At 38.8% G+C, this 15,458-nt stretch overlaps 1 protein-coding gene across 8 annotated transcripts in view; it reads left to right on the top strand.

Moving 5' to 3' along the window:
• LOC140483840 (FERM domain-containing protein 4B-like) overlaps nucleotides 1–15,091 on the top strand; it is a 371,993-nt gene extending 356,902 nt beyond the window's left edge. For 6 of the 8 annotated variants that reach the window (XM_072582532.1, XM_072582531.1, XM_072582529.1 and 3 more), the window contains 5 exons: nucleotides 1,252–1,422; nucleotides 5,691–6,481; nucleotides 7,978–8,101; nucleotides 9,055–9,324; nucleotides 12,228–12,334. In XM_072582532.1, coding sequence (XP_072438633.1) covers nucleotides 1,252–1,422; nucleotides 5,691–6,481; nucleotides 7,978–8,101; nucleotides 9,055–9,324; nucleotide 12,228 — 1,357 coding nt within the window. In that variant the 3' untranslated portion in view covers nucleotides 12,229–12,334. Of the gene's footprint in view, nucleotides 1–1,251; nucleotides 1,423–5,690; nucleotides 6,482–7,977; nucleotides 8,102–9,054; nucleotides 9,325–12,227 lie in introns of all 8 variants that reach the window. The other 2 variants (XM_072582530.1, XM_072582533.1) reach the window with 2 other exon arrangements.
• Nucleotides 15,092–15,458: the final 367 nt, after the last annotated feature.

The following is a 15,458-nucleotide window of genomic DNA, read 5'->3' as shown; positions in this document are numbered from 1 at the left end:
ACATATTATCAAAGGCCTTCTAAAAGTGCATTAATATTCCTTCTATAGACACTCATCCTGTCAGTCCATATTTTAGAAATAAAATCAGCCAGTTTGTCATAAAGAAATGTTGGCTGTCCTTATTCAACCAGTACATTTCTAAATGCTAGCTGATTTTACCTCTGTTTTTGTCCAAAGCTGACACAAGACAACTGGTCCGTAGAACCATCAATCTTGAACATTATTGTGTAATCCGTATCCTGTTCAATTCCATAATTTGCTCATTTGAGGTTCAGCTCTCAAGTGATTTATGAAACATCATTTTAACTCATTTATGCTGTTATTTCCAATATTTAATTTTCCTTCTATCTATGCATTTCCCATTACTGGAAAAATATTTCTGTAATATCTACATTATTCATTGAACCTTTGCAATTAAACTCTCATCATTCTAAAATAGTTTTAGCCTTTTATGTGCAAATGAAAAAGCAGTACTCTTCTGACGTTTTCGCATTCACTTTCACTTTCCACTTTTCTAATAACCTCCCTGTTTTATATTTCTTTTACATTCTGCATCATGATCAGTGATATTGTTGGGCTCAATTCTATCAAGCCACCCTTTTTTTTTAAGTTTTAGTTGTAATCTCTGCTTTTAGCCATGGGAATGTGTTCTTTGATAGACTCCCTTTTTTGGCTTATTTTTTTCTGTAATCTATCCATCTTGTGCTTAGAGTGCCTACTGCTGATCTGTCAACTTGTTTTTAATTTTAATTTCCCAGTTAGTTTGGACCAGATCCCTTTTCCCACTGAACTTGTGTTTTTCCAGTCCAGATTTTAGTTTTGACTTAGATCTTTTTCCAATTGTTCCCCTGTCAACTATTTACCCCAGTTCATTTTCTAAAAGTAACTCAAGTAATGGTTCTGTCCAAATTGGACAAGAAACTCGCTGATCTCCAGAGCAATCATTTCACTTGTATACTAATTTGATTACATTGAAGAATGCTTGGTCAGTCTCGAATTAAAATGGCTTGGGAACTGTAGCAGTAAGGTTACAGTGAATTGCTTCCAAGTGAGGTTTGGTAAACACGATCTTCCCTGGGTCTAAATTTCCACCACTGAACTGAAAAGCAAACATTTCCTAATCATTCAATTCATTAAATAGGTTTTTATTTTTACTTTTATAACAAAACTGTGTTTTTATCATTAAAATAATCAAAATTGGACTGTCAAAGTTGTTAATATAATCAATTTGAAAATGGAAATGTATTACAGATACAGTAGTAACGAAGGTTACTACCTGCAGGATATCGTGCATGGCTCTAGGGAACTGAGCTCAACACATAGCAGCCCCTACAGAACACAGGGGAGGCAATTCCATGGAGGAAGAAGTATGCCAGCTACCCCAGTTATGACTCGTAATGCTTACAGCAGCAGTCAGTTACGGTATGTTTTTGAAGTAATTCAAAGTACTGTGAAAACTGGCAACCCACAGCACAACTAACTTGATTCAATTTGTTGAACCAACAGAGGCATTGATGAGGGTAGCACGGTTGATGACATATACAGGGCCTTTCAAAAGGAACTTCATGAAGTGCTATAATAAACCTACTAGCAAAATTGTGACCTATTGGACTAAAGGGGCATGGGTATGCAATTGGTTAAGGGCCATAAAGCAGCAAATAGTAATGTTTTCAGACTCTAGGACCCTTTGAGGTGTTGACCACTGTTCTTTGAGGTGTAAAAGGTAGGGTTTCATAGTCGTATCAGATCATAGGGCAGCTCTGTCATTCAAGAGAGAGAGAGATGGTGCTGGTGATTTAACCTGAGGGTTACCGCTCCTAAGGAAAGGAGAGGGGTTGAGAAGGAGTTTCTTTTTGGTGTATATTAATGACTTGAGCTTGAATATACAAGCCAAAATTCAAAGTTTGCAGAGGATATGAAACTCGATGCATGAATATTTGAGAAGTAGTGGTAGGTTTTGAGTGTATTGGATCACTGAAGTGAGCAAATACAGGTAGGAAATTTTGTACTGAAACACGTGCAACAAGTGGTATTTTGTTCGGGAAATTAAGATATCCATTATAAATTAAATGGTACTATTTTAACAGGGTTACCGAAACAGACCTGAGGATTTATGCCCATGTATCTTTGAAGTTGGCAGGAAGAAATGAAAAGGCTGAGAAAACATCTGGGATTTTGGAGTTAATTAAAAAAAAGTACTGAAACAGATTACATAATTATTACCTCTGCCTCAGCTGGAGTAGTGTGGTCATTTCTGGGCATCGCAGTTTAGGAAGAATGGCAAGACCATAGAGAAGTGGAGAAAGATTTACCAAAAGAGCATCAGTTTGTCCCTTTTCAGGTGGCATGATGTGTGGGGAAAGCTGGAATTGCTCCCCTTCCAGCTGAAGAGGCTAAAGTGAGATTCAGTAAAGGTGCTCACAATTGTTAATTTAAAAAAAAAGGGGGGGGGGGAAGACGGTTTCCATTGGTATTAGGGATGGTAAAAGTGAGGACTGCAGATGCTGGAGATCAGAGCTGAAAATGTGTTGCTGGAAAAGCGCAGCAGGTCAGGCAGCATCCAAGGAGCAGGAGAATCGACGTTTCGGCCATAAGCCCTTCTTCAGGAATATTAGGGATGGTAACCAAAGCTGTACTAACTTACAAAGTAGCCAGAGATTGGGGTGAGAATTCTTGTCTATGATCAGCAACATAATGTCTGAAAGAGTAATAAAAGCTGTTTCAGTAATAACTTTGGAAAAGGAATATGATGAATAGTTGCAGGGAAATATTTAAAGATTTATATGGAACTGACAGGGGAGGTAGGACTAATTTAATTGTACTTCAAAGGGTTGGCACAGACATGCTGGGTTGAGAGGCCTTCTCTTATTATCCTGTAATTTTTGGAACCAATCCAGTTGGAGATCTGTAAAATATGTGCCAACACTTCTGTAAATTTTAGTTTTCTGAATGCTGTTTTTCTGCAGAGTTGTTTTTCTTTGTTGCAAAGTTTGCAACATCGTTAACTATTGCCTGTTTATTATTTCTTTTCTGGTGGCTATTTGACAGTACAGCACTTGAGTATTGCTGAGAAAGATGCATAGTATTGAAACTTTTCATCTAGTGCTCTTAGAAATTATCAGAGTGGAAACAGGCCGCCGAAGAGTAACCCACCCAGACCCATTCCCCTATTACTCTGCATTTCCCCTGACTAATGCCCCAAACCACACATAATGGCCAATTCACCTAACCTGCACATCTTTGGACGGAGAGGAAGCTGGAAAGCACTTGGAGGAAACCCACACAGACATTGAGGGAATGTGCAAAATCCACATAGACAGTCGTTAGAGTCTGAAATTAAACCTGGGTCCCTGGCACTGTATGCAGCAGTGCTAACCACTGACCCACCGTGACATTCTACTCATCAGAAGTATTATAAGAATGCCAGTATAAATACAATGGGGAACATGCTGAGCCAGCATCTATTGCCTATTACTAGATACCCTTGAAAAGGTAACGGTGAGCTGCTATTGTGTGGTGCATAAGTTAATTGACACTTTTCAGCTCCAGACTGCATGTTGTTGAGACCCTAGTACGTTGCAGCAGATGAAGAGCCGTGAATGGTATTAAACATTGTGCAACTGTCGGTGAGTGTATCACTTAAAATCATGAGATTTCCTATATTGTTTGGAAGGGGCTAAGGAGCCCTGGTGAATGATGTGGTGCCAGCCATGTGGGCAGCTTTGTCCTGTGTGGTGTCAAGCTTCCTGAGTGATGTTTGGAGTTGCACTCATCCAGTGAGCAATACCCCATCATAGTACTGACTACAGTGTGGAATCAGGCTATTCAGCCCATCAAATCAACACCGACCCTCCGAAGAGCATCCCACCGAGACTACTTCTGGCTAAAAATGGTTTTAAATGCTTCAGTCTCATATTTTTGCACACGTGCTAGGTCCCCCTAAGTTGAGGATGGAGGTATTAATTATGCCATCTCCTCCAGTAAGTTGTTTAATTGCCCATCATGGATCATGATTAGATGCAGCAAAACTGCAGAACTTAGGTCTGATTTATTGATTGTGGAGTTGCATAACTTCTGTCAGTTGCACATGCTTTTGGCATGCAAGTAATCCTGTTTTTATGACTTCAGGTTGGCATCCTGTTTTTAGGTAGTCCTGGCTATGAGCCAGTATTAATCCCCATACTTGACACTAATGGTAGAGTGGCGCCTATGCCAGGCCATGTGGATGAGTCCCTGGGGGGGGGGGGGGGGCGGGTGGGTGGGTGGGTGTCCTCAATGTGAAGACAAGACTTTGTCTGCACAGATTTGCGGTCAGGGACAGATGCATCTGCAACGGCAGATTGGTGAGGTTGCGATCAAGTGGCTTTCACTTACGTTGGTCCCTTCACCACCTGTTGCAGACCCAGGCTAGCAGCTATATCCTTTTAAGCTTTGATCGGTTATGAAGTTGCTAATCTTCACTCTGTGAAGTTGACATCCATCACTCAGAATATGTCCTGTGCTCTTGACACCCCCCACTACTTGAAGTAGTGTTGAAGGTAGGGGAGCACTGATTCTTCAGCCGAGGGTGAGGTGCATGTGGGGAGGTGAGAAGGGGTGCAGTGTGGTAATCAGCAGGAGAGATTGCAGTCCATGTTTGACATGATATCCTGAGATCTCATGGGTCTGGAATCAATGTTGAGAACTTCCAATGTTGCAGCTCCTTCCCAACTGTATGCCACAGTGCTGCCACCTCTGGTGTCGGTATTATCTGGGAGGTTATGTGCAAGTTATGATCCCCTCAGATTGACTGCCAAGCTGTTACTTAACTATGATCCAGCTCTCCCAGTTTTGACACTAACCACCAGATGGTAAGAAGGAGAACTAACCGATTAACTATGTCCGGTTTCATTACTTTTTTTTTGAGACTTTTAAACAGCTTGCTACAACCAAACGCTTTGTCAGGCAATTTCCGAGGCACTTGAGAATTGACCTGTGGGTCTAGACTTGCCTGTCTGAGAGCAAATTTCCTTCCATAAGGAACATTAATGAACTAAATGCATTTAATGATAATTTGCAATGATTTAATGGACGTCACTTTTTTAATTCCATTTTTTTAAGCCTCGAACTTTGCCATCTGCAGTGGTGGAATTTGAACCTGGGTCGTGAAAGTATAACGTGGGTCACTGGATTACTTGTCAGGGATAATACAATTGTGCCATGCTTCTTTACCAGTCAAAGTCTACCTGCCAACTAGTTAGTCCTCTCTTCACATATGGTATAAAATATTGTTTGTTTCTCTTTTATTTCAGTATCTTTGCAATGTTCTTGATTATTGCAAGATGAAAAGCATCAACAAAGTGTCTTGTTTCAGCAAATAATTTGTCATTAATTCATAAGTGAAATGTGTGAAATATTTGTCAATACAGCAGTCCCTCCCTACCTGTTCCAAGACCTACCACGGATAGTAGTGAGCCCATCCATTTAAATGGGAAATGTACCTTCCCGGCAGTCCCCGGTTCTAGAGCATTCCCTGTAGTATGTTCGGGCTGCGTGTAACTGAAACCGTGGAAAGCAGACCCGCAGATACAGCGGTTGGCCTATATTGGAATTAGGTTTCAGTATTCACTGTGGATTTCACTGTAACATTTCTAAGGCCTGAAATATAAACTGTATTAGATCTCTCTTCATTTTTGTTTTGTTACATGCAGATCTGAGCTTTCCCCAGATCACTTTAGACAACGCAGAGGCAGCTTGGAATCCCAATCTCAACTCCTGGATGAAAATGCAAGTGAAAGAACAGTATTCCCCCTCTCTGCAGCCCAGAGGAGTTGCAGTACAGAGCTACTGGATGATGGGTCATCCTACACCAGGCAGTCCAGTACTGAGTGCTATATCACACCGAGTAAACCTCCCCAGTACTACAACACAATGACGATGGGTTGCCGGTCTAGAGAAAGACGAAGACACAAGAAACCGATTATTTCCTCGGCAGCTTCAGGAAGCATGCCAAATTTAGCACCAAAAGATGGAAGGAATGGAGTTTATCAGAATTCTTATAACCAGCCTTCATCTGACTATTATATTCCAGGATATCCACCATACTGTGACTATGAGCCTTATGGATATACATTTGAAAATGACACTGAAGGTCACTATAATGTTAAAGCCCCATATAGATCATCCCATTCATATAATGCTGAACACTATAGAGATTACAGTCGGTCTTACCAAGGCGACAATGAGACTATGCCTCAAAACCCATACGCAACACTGAGGAATGTGCGTAGGAGAGGTGCCAAGAGTGAACAAATAACCAAAAATATCCAGAAGGCCTTGGTTGCAGAAAGTTTACGTGGCTGGTATGAACGTGCCTCAACGCACAAGGATTATGGCCTGCAGGCAGGCTTAGACTCTGACAGGGGCTCACAGCAAAGTCTAGGATTTGCTTATATGCATGGTCCATTTTCTCCTACAAGTAGGGCTACGTCTTTCACATCGGGTAAGTTAAGATTTCTCCGCTGAAGTTGTCCCTTGCTCATTAAGAATTCTGATAGTTAGTGATACATGTTTGTAAGCTTTAGAAGTGGGGAGGCAAGGGTGGGGGTGGGTGGGTATGGTTTGGTGCAGGGATTGTATCATGGGGCAGGTAATCATGGGGTCAAGACCCTCCATCGTCCTGACTTCACCCAACAAAAGCCCAGGGAAGGCAGGATTGAGAGCGGCCTTCCTTCCCAGAGATCTTAAAGGAGCTGCTATTATACCAGAGGCAGAAGTGGGCCACACCACATGGACAATCTGAAGGTAAACCTCAGCAGATATACCTGCACTCCGTTGGGATGGGCTGTAATCCCCTAAGCCCAATCAAAGATTTGTTAGTGTAAGTGGGGGTACTCTTGGAATGGTGATCCTTCCTCAAGTCGGTGCTCCACCGTTGATCTTGCCAGTAGGGATTTATTGAAGTGCCAAAACTCTTAACAGCAGCTTCATTCCAGTGGGGCACCCAGAAATCACTGTGGCAGGGTTGTCTCCGATTCTCCAGTTGGTGGACAACCCCATCATTCCAACCATTAAATTTTGGCCTTTGATTTTATTCCTGAACACTCTTTTAAAAATATGGTTTCATTATTTTATGGATAATCAAAAAAGTGCAAACTTAATGTTTAGGAGAACTAAGTTAATGGAGTTCATTCCTGTACATTTTCAATTTGACCTAAGGGATTTTCTTTTTAAGAGGAGCACAAATGTGATTCCATTTAGTTGGCTAATTATTTTGGGTTTTTTTGACTGAGTCCTGTTTTATTGCATAATAATTTAGCATTCATATTTAGTTTACTAAGCAAGTATTTGTTAGTGAGGATGTGACTTTTAAAGGTAGGGTGTGGTAGGTCTAAAAATGGCAATGCTAAGATAAAATAAGAATAACAGATAAACTACCTTTTGGCATTTCCCACTCTTTTTATAGCATTAGAGGTAATAGCCAAGGTAATGGTATATTCCTATACTGATGAGTCAGTGAATCTATTAAAGGTACTATGGAGAAATCCTTGCTTCGATTATAAGTGAAAAGTCTGATATATTCACAGATTCAGTTTTGGATAGTTGTGGCTGGATGATGTGCTCTAACCCAAGTAAATTATTACCTTAAACATACATTGTTATGGTATAAATGGCATTTCAGTAGAGTTCAGTTGACAATATAGACCTGATACGATAGAAGGATTTGGCGTATTTAGAAATGTTATTGGTGGAGTAGTAAAACCAGTTAGAGCAAGTTATGTAAACCTGATATATGAATTTGACTATTCCTAATGGTAGAATATGATTGGGTGACTTGAACTTTGGTCCACAGTGAGCTGAATTGTGTAATTTGTGTGTTTGGGTCCAGTTGATTACTTAGTGAGCCAAATGTTTAAAATTATACAAGACTAATTAAAGCATTATTAGTAAATATGCAACTGTGATTTTTTAAAAATTCCTATTCATTTAAAATCCCAGTCTCTTCAGCGACAAGTACAGGAACTTGGCGGAGCCAGTTAACTGTAGGCCATCAGGACTATGATCATGGAACTTATACAAGTTCGTTCACTAACTCCTACAGCAATACTACATTACACAGCAGGTGAGTTCAGCAGCAACCGCAGAAAAATGAGTTTGACTGTTTCGCTTCTTAAAGCTAAAACTTGTAATCTGTTTGCAGAATTAGTTTGCAGAAATTATACTCCTGTTCATGGGTGCTTCCTGTATATTCCAGCAATTATTTTTGAAACTTAGTTACTTGTTCTTCCACTTGAACAAGTATCAGTGAAAGAAAAGGAACACATCAGCTTAAAGAAACCTGCAGCTTGCAGGTCACATGGGGTGAATAGCTGAATGAGGAATAGTACCATAAGCATGGGTTTTGACAGTTGGCATTTCTCCACCTTACTCATTAAAGTTGAGATTTCTGTAAAGAGAATTTTAAATTACATAACTGAGGGGTTAATATAGAATCCTCCCAAAAGTCAAGGTCCGTTCTAACGAATCCTTGAAAATCTTTTCAAATGTAACTATAAAGAAAAGGGAGAATTATGTTCAAAAGCCCTTAGTTGTGCAATAAGCATAAGTTGTTACATTCAAACAAACTGCTCTTACTGTTACGAATTGCTTATTGATTGAAATGCTATTTTGCAGTTGGAATAGACCTCTGATTTTTGCATTATAAATGGGCCAGGCTTTTTTTTCCTTCTGTACTAGTTCTGGCTTAGTTCCACGAGAAGTGAACTTTTTACCTTTTTATGTCAGCTGACCTTTTACAGGGAGGTACATGGCCTTTTGGTCCGTGCTTCCCTATTCCAGCAACGTAGCTTTGAATAATAACGTGATAATGTGGAGAATTGAACCTGTATAGTGATATAGTATTATGTAGTGATTAGTGTTGAGAGAACAAATGGCCACAAAGTATCAATGGGCCCACTGCTGCCTGTGATTCTGTACCCTTGTTTAAATTAACACTTGCAAGGGAGGAGCAAAAGAAATGAAGAAAATAATCTCGCGATTCACTTCTTACTTTGCTTGTCGGTCATTTTCTTGTAGGCGTAGCTCCTTCCAGTGTCTTGATGATCCTTTTTCTACTGAGTACCACCATTTCCCTGCTGTTGGCACTACTCCTACCAGACACTCATCTGCCTCCTCCTCCTCTTCCACTTCCTCTTCCTCTTCCTCTTTTTCATCCACTTCATCCACTCCCACTTTTCCTTACAAAGAGAAGGAATGTTTCACTAAGTGTACTGACTGCAGCCAACATCGTATCTACAGAAATGAGATATTCATTAAATACCCATACGCAAAATGTAGTCCGCGGTAGTAAGTATTCTCGCGTGTTTTTGTGTGTGATGGTTGGTGACTCTTGGTGTTTACGCTTGCTAACAAAGCTTGAGGTTAGCTGAGCTGCTTTCTATGTAATGTTTCTTTGATGTGAAGTTTATAAACTTAAGAGCAATACCTTCATGTTGCGTTACTGCTTCAACAAATAGTCAACAGTTGTGGAACACGAAACAAAATTTTGAAACGGACGGTTAAAAATTGAGCATTCCTCAGAATATTGATTGCACTTTAATTCTAAGAGCTCCAAATGTTTAATTGAAGTCCACATGGCAATATATGTGCAGCTGAAAAATATTGAAGTTTCAAATTTTGTTTCTTTATTAATATATTTATATCTACATGCTAAATTATTGTAGTGTTATTTGTCATTAATATCTTCTCTCCTATTTTGTCTTTCATTGAATTTTTAAAAATACCACCAAAAAGGTTCTGCCCCAATATTCTAGTCAGTGAAGTGCACAACTGAGTTCTACAAATTCCCTTCAGGATTGTGTGGGGAATAGCTATTTTAGTTTCTCAGTTGACCTCTTGTGTTCCTGGTCTGGGGAAAGGGAAAATAAGACAGCTCACAGCTTTTGTTCTTAATATTCAGGTCTCTGAGGATAATGTTGGACTCACTATATTGTAATTGATGGGCCCATAACCTGAAAGACTCATACGTAGGTTTGCATGACTGAAAATGTGTACTTGATTGAAGTGTGGGAGGTATATGTAGAACAATGTCTCATCAAGAAAGGAAAGGTTGTGGGTGGATGTGGCTGTCGGGGAATGGTTCAAATGTTCTGATACTCTGAAATTACTCAGTGGAGTAAAGTTTGAATATAGAAGGAGTCTTCAAAGTAAGTTGCTCTACCCAATCTCCTATATTTAGGGGCGGCACGGTGGCACAGTGGTTAACATTGCTGCCTCACAGCGCAAGAGACCTGGGTTCAATTCCCACTTCAGGCGACTGTCTGTGTGGAGTTTGCACGTTCTCCCCGTGTCTGCATGGGTTTCCTCCGGGTGCTTCGGTTTCCTCCCACAGTCCAAAGATGTGCAGGTTAGGTGAATTGGCCATTCTAAATTGCCCGTAGTGTTAGGTAAGGGGTAAATGTAGGGGTATGGGTGGGTTGTGCTTCGGCGGGGTGGTGTGGACTGGTTGGGCCGAAGGGTCTGTTTCCACACTGTAAGTAATCTAATCTAATATTTACCACCACCGTCCCTGCACCGCCCCCCCAACCCAGAAAAATCATAAAGCTGAATTTAGTTGGAACCTTTTCATGTAAAACACAAAGCAATTTGCTGGGGGCATTAAACAAAATTTGGCACCAAACCATGTTTTAAAGTTATTGGAGCAATATTTCAGCATCATTCAGCTTGAAAGAAAAATGAATCATTAATGGCCTGTACTATGAAATGACTTTTGCAATCACCAATGATTACTCAACCTTTTTTTCAAAAAAAATTAACTGAGACTGAAAAAGACACCATGCTATGCAATGCACCTTTGAGCAGTTTATTAATGAGTTAAATGTGAATAGCCATAGGTAGTTTCAGAGAGTCAACATGATGGATTTCTATGTTAAAAAAGCACCAATATTTAGTAACGGCATTATGCTGATTATAAACCTGAGTTGTCTTTATAATATATAAATTTAAAATTTAATCTAACTTTGACTTCTGGCTGAATTTGAAGCATCCCTTGAAGTTATAAATATTGCATCCAATTGAATTATTTTCTTGTCAAAACTTTAAGAAATTCTAGTTTGTTTAAAATCCATTTCAATTGTTCTTGCATCACTGCAGCATTAAAGATAAATGAAGAGTTGTGGTACCATCAGCATTTAATAATTTCTGGTGGAAGTATTAATAGGATCATAATGATAAGGACACTTTAGCCCATCCACTGTTTGTGTTTTATTTAGTTATGTTAATGTTTGCATGAGAGTTTGAGAAATTCTAAATTTTAAGAACTAAATAATGCTATAATACTTGACCTCAAAACTGAAAGAAATGAAAGGTTTTACCATTAGGCTTTTTTTGTGCAGGAGATGCAGGTTATCCGTTGTATTGGGTCAATAGACTTTCTTGATCCAAATATGAAAGAACGGACAGGATAGTAAATAAAGCATTTCGCTTTTCTGCCTTTATCGGTCAGGGTATTGAGTATAGGAGTTGGGAGGTCATGTTGCAGTTGTACAGGACATTGGTTAGGCCACTGTTGGAATATTGCATGTAATTCTGGTCTCCTTCCTATCTGAAGGATGTTGTGCAACTTTAAAGGGTTCAGCAAAGATTTACAAGGATGTTGCCAGGGTTGGAGGATTTGAGCTATAGGGAGAAGCTGATTTCCCTGGAGCTTCGGAGGCTGATAAGTGACCTTAGAGATTTATAAAATCAAGGGCATGGACAGGGTGATTATAGATAAGTCTTTTTTACAGGGGAGTCCAAAACTAGAGCGCATAGGTTTAAGTTGAGAGGTGAAGAGTTTAAAAAAGACCCAAGGGGCAACTTCTTCACGCAGAGGGTGGTGCGTATATGGAATGAGCTGCCAGAGGAAGTGGTGTAGGCTGGTACAATTAAAGGCATCTGGATGGGTACATGAATAGAAAGGGTTTAAAGGGATATGGGCCAAATGCTGGCAAAATGGGCGAGATTTAGTTAGGATACTGGGTTAACATGGATGAGTTGGACCAAAGGGTCTATTTCCGTGCTATACAGCTCCATGACTCTGTCCCTGTGACCTTCAGGCAATAGACTTGATAAAACCAAATGCAGCTTTGTTTTAAAAAGCTATAATTTGCAAATTGTGGTTAAACTAAATTGGCATTTTCTGAAATACATATCATTTTTAGATGAATATTGCAGTTCTTTTCTAACTTTTCTTTCAAAATATTTACCAGAGCTTACCCAGAGCAAATATACTCAGACAGTGGAGACACAAGCCAGCTGGAAGGTGACGTGTATTCTGAAGAACAAGTGTTGTTATGGCATGAAGACTCTAAGCCTGGAACTCTGGTTTAAGTGATTGCTGGTTGACTTTCAACCTTCATTGTTTAACATATGGATAACTTACTCTGTGTGCCTTGTATCTTTCTCAATCTGTTCAAAATGGTTGATTTCTACCAAGGGGAATCATTCTTGGACCATTTCTGTTTGTTGAAAGTACTGTACCTGAATGCTGGGAAGCTTATCCTGACAAGATTGTGCAGGAAGAGTGAAAGTTTAAATTCCACAGGTTACAGTTTCTTAAAGGTTTGCTTTAAATTGGTAACTGTATGTTATAAAGAAGGAAGTCCTTTAAGTGGATTACTTTGTATTTAAATCTTAAACATGGAAGGATGGCACTTGGATTTTTTTTAAACTGTGAATGCACTTTTCAAAGACTGATCTGATAAAATTGGATGCTCTTCATTGTTCAGTGAACTTGGAGTAAAAGGAACTATGCCTTTGCATAGACAAAAGGTTGAAGGACAGAGCAGGGTAGTAAGAGAATTCGTATGCTTTGGAAGTCTAAGGGTACTTTGCATATTATTAAATGAAGGATGTCATATATTTTGATGGCAAGGAACTGTTGACTCTGATTACTTGAATAGAGTTTAGTGGGCTTATGAGTTTTTAAATGAATAGTTGGAATTAGGACCAGACAAAGGTAGGCAATGCATTTTAGATATTTTTCCTAGCTAGAAAAAACATAAAGGATTATGCATTCATGTTTTTGAAAAAGCTTTGATAATTTAACTTAACAGTAGTGCTTTCAAATGGCTTTTTAATTTGTGGGGGAGAAGAGTTATTGGACCAATTGAGGCTAATGGCAATCATTACTGGATCATATTGAATGCCAAATGTAACAAATCATGAAAATATGCATCAAAGATATCTAACACAATATGTTTCAAATAAGGAGCACATGACTTGAGAGGCAATATGCCAAAATACAAAAGAAAAACATGGTTTTTGAAGAAAATAAAAAGCACAATTCTGGTTTTGACTGTCAAGATGATAGTGAAAACTGGTTAAAGCAGAGCAGTTTGATTATTAGCCCATCCTGATTTCTGGTTATTTGATCATCTTGGCTGGGCACATTTGGTGCAATTCCTGTAACTCAGGTACAATACTATTCTCCTGGTCCACCTAGATATATTAACTTGTTTCAAAAGGTATCAGAGTTTTTGACAATGATATATAACAAAGCACTGTGGTTGATGAAAGCGACAAATGACAAACTCCACCAAGACTTGCAGGTAAATAAGCGAGAAGGTAATTACTGAGAAGTTTAGACCAGTACACCCTTTAAGTTCAATCTTTTAAATTGTCGGAAGGGCTTAGCTGAACCATGTTGTGTGAAGTAATGGTATTACAGGAATTTCTGTCCCATTCCCAGAAAGAGGAAGGTGAAAAATAACCCATGATGCAGACTCCTGAAATTTGATAGCCAACTTATTCTGGAATACGCAAGGTAATGAGCTCACAAGCTTCCAATGATTTATGCTAGAGTCAAATAGCTTGCCAACATTTCATCGTCAAATTTCACTTTGAAGAATAGGTGCCAGGAGACTGGCACCTAGGAGTGCCAGTAGCCGTGGAACTGTATGCTAAGCATGAGTCACCACTTACAAGAAGGGAAGGGAGAGAGCCAAAATAATTGGCTATTGCCCTTCTCATGCTGACTGCTATTCAAGCTATAGTTACCATGGTGAGGTTTGAAGGGACTGGTTTCAAAGTTCATCTCAAAAGAACAGTGCAAAAACAAAAGCATGTAAACAAGATGGAAAGCCTCAACACTGTCTTTCACAGCCAGAAAGATGAATCTGTTAAGAAAATATTTCCTTTCTAAAAACAAAAGTGCTCATGAGGCTAACACTACCTCACTATTTCCTTGGAAAGTACATGCATTTACCAGTTCTGAGCCTGGGGATGTTTTTAATATGGCATTTACAATAATGAATTTTACAACTTGGTGTGTTGAAGACCTGGCAAATTGTATTCCAAGTTCTAACTGGTGAATGTGTGCTTGCCATGCTGGAATCCATGGAAGGGTGCTGTCATTTCCTTTTTTTTTAAGCAAGGGGAGAAAATGTTGCAGTTTTGTTTATTATGTAAAGTTTCTGAATGACACTTTTTGTGAACATTTTTATTATTTTTTTTTCCAAAGCATGTAATATATAGTAAACTAATTTGGTAAGCTGGTTCTTAGTCATTTTTTTATTCTTGAGAAAAAGTTTCAATTCATGTGGGAATTTGGAAACAAAGCTTTTAACTTATTCTTTTGCATATTTGTACAGCTTTACCCAGAGAGAAACTTTTGTGTATGCCTTTACATAGTACTCCTGTCTTCCTTCCTACTATAAAAAAATGTGCTTTTAAAAACAGGAGGCCAACAAATAAAGCATATGTTTCCTGTGTGTATTTTTTTGTAACTCTACACAGCTCGACATCAGTGCTGCAATATCTTTATTTTTTTCAATAAATCAACTTTTCCCCCATATTGTGAATATTTTAATTGTTTTATGTGCATTCTTTTATATAACCATGAACTTGTTTGCAATGAAGGACATTTTCTTGAATTTGTACTCTGGTACTATTTTAATGTTAATCTGAATTGGATGTTTCTTTCTAACTTTTTATATTTTTCATGGATATTTTTCATTAATTTTTGAATGCTTTCCTAGTTTCTGTTCTGTTCTTGTCCCTTTTTTGCCTTGTGTCTTCTATCTTACTCTGTCAATTCTCATTCACTATTTGAATAAAAAAAAACCTGAGATGATCCTGTGATGCAATATGATTAGCACAATTTTGCAAATAACATAAACTGCTATGCAATAATTTATTGCATCTTTATTCTCTGGGAAGATTCCACACATTTGGTCAATTGAAATAGAGATTATTTTATCCTGGGTGGAGGGGAACATGCATTTTAAGCAACTATAAATGGTAAGTAATTGAACCTTATTTCAAAGGTGCTTGCCCACTACATGTGGGTTATGTTGGTCGTCTTATAAGATTTTTTTTAAAATGCCATTACTACACAAGAGCAAGACAAATGCTTATTTAAGCACACAGCCTTCTGATATCTCTTACAAATGACTAGTTCTAATGTGTGAGCTTATACAGTGGGTATCAAAGATCTTATC

Source organism: Chiloscyllium punctatum, chromosome 12 (genome assembly GCF_047496795.1).
Source record: "Chiloscyllium punctatum isolate Juve2018m chromosome 12, sChiPun1.3, whole genome shotgun sequence".
Classification (NCBI taxonomy): domain Eukaryota; kingdom Metazoa; phylum Chordata; class Chondrichthyes; order Orectolobiformes; family Hemiscylliidae; genus Chiloscyllium; species Chiloscyllium punctatum.
The sequence above is the reverse complement of the archived record's forward strand: the minus strand, read 5'-3'. Positions and strand labels throughout refer to the sequence as shown.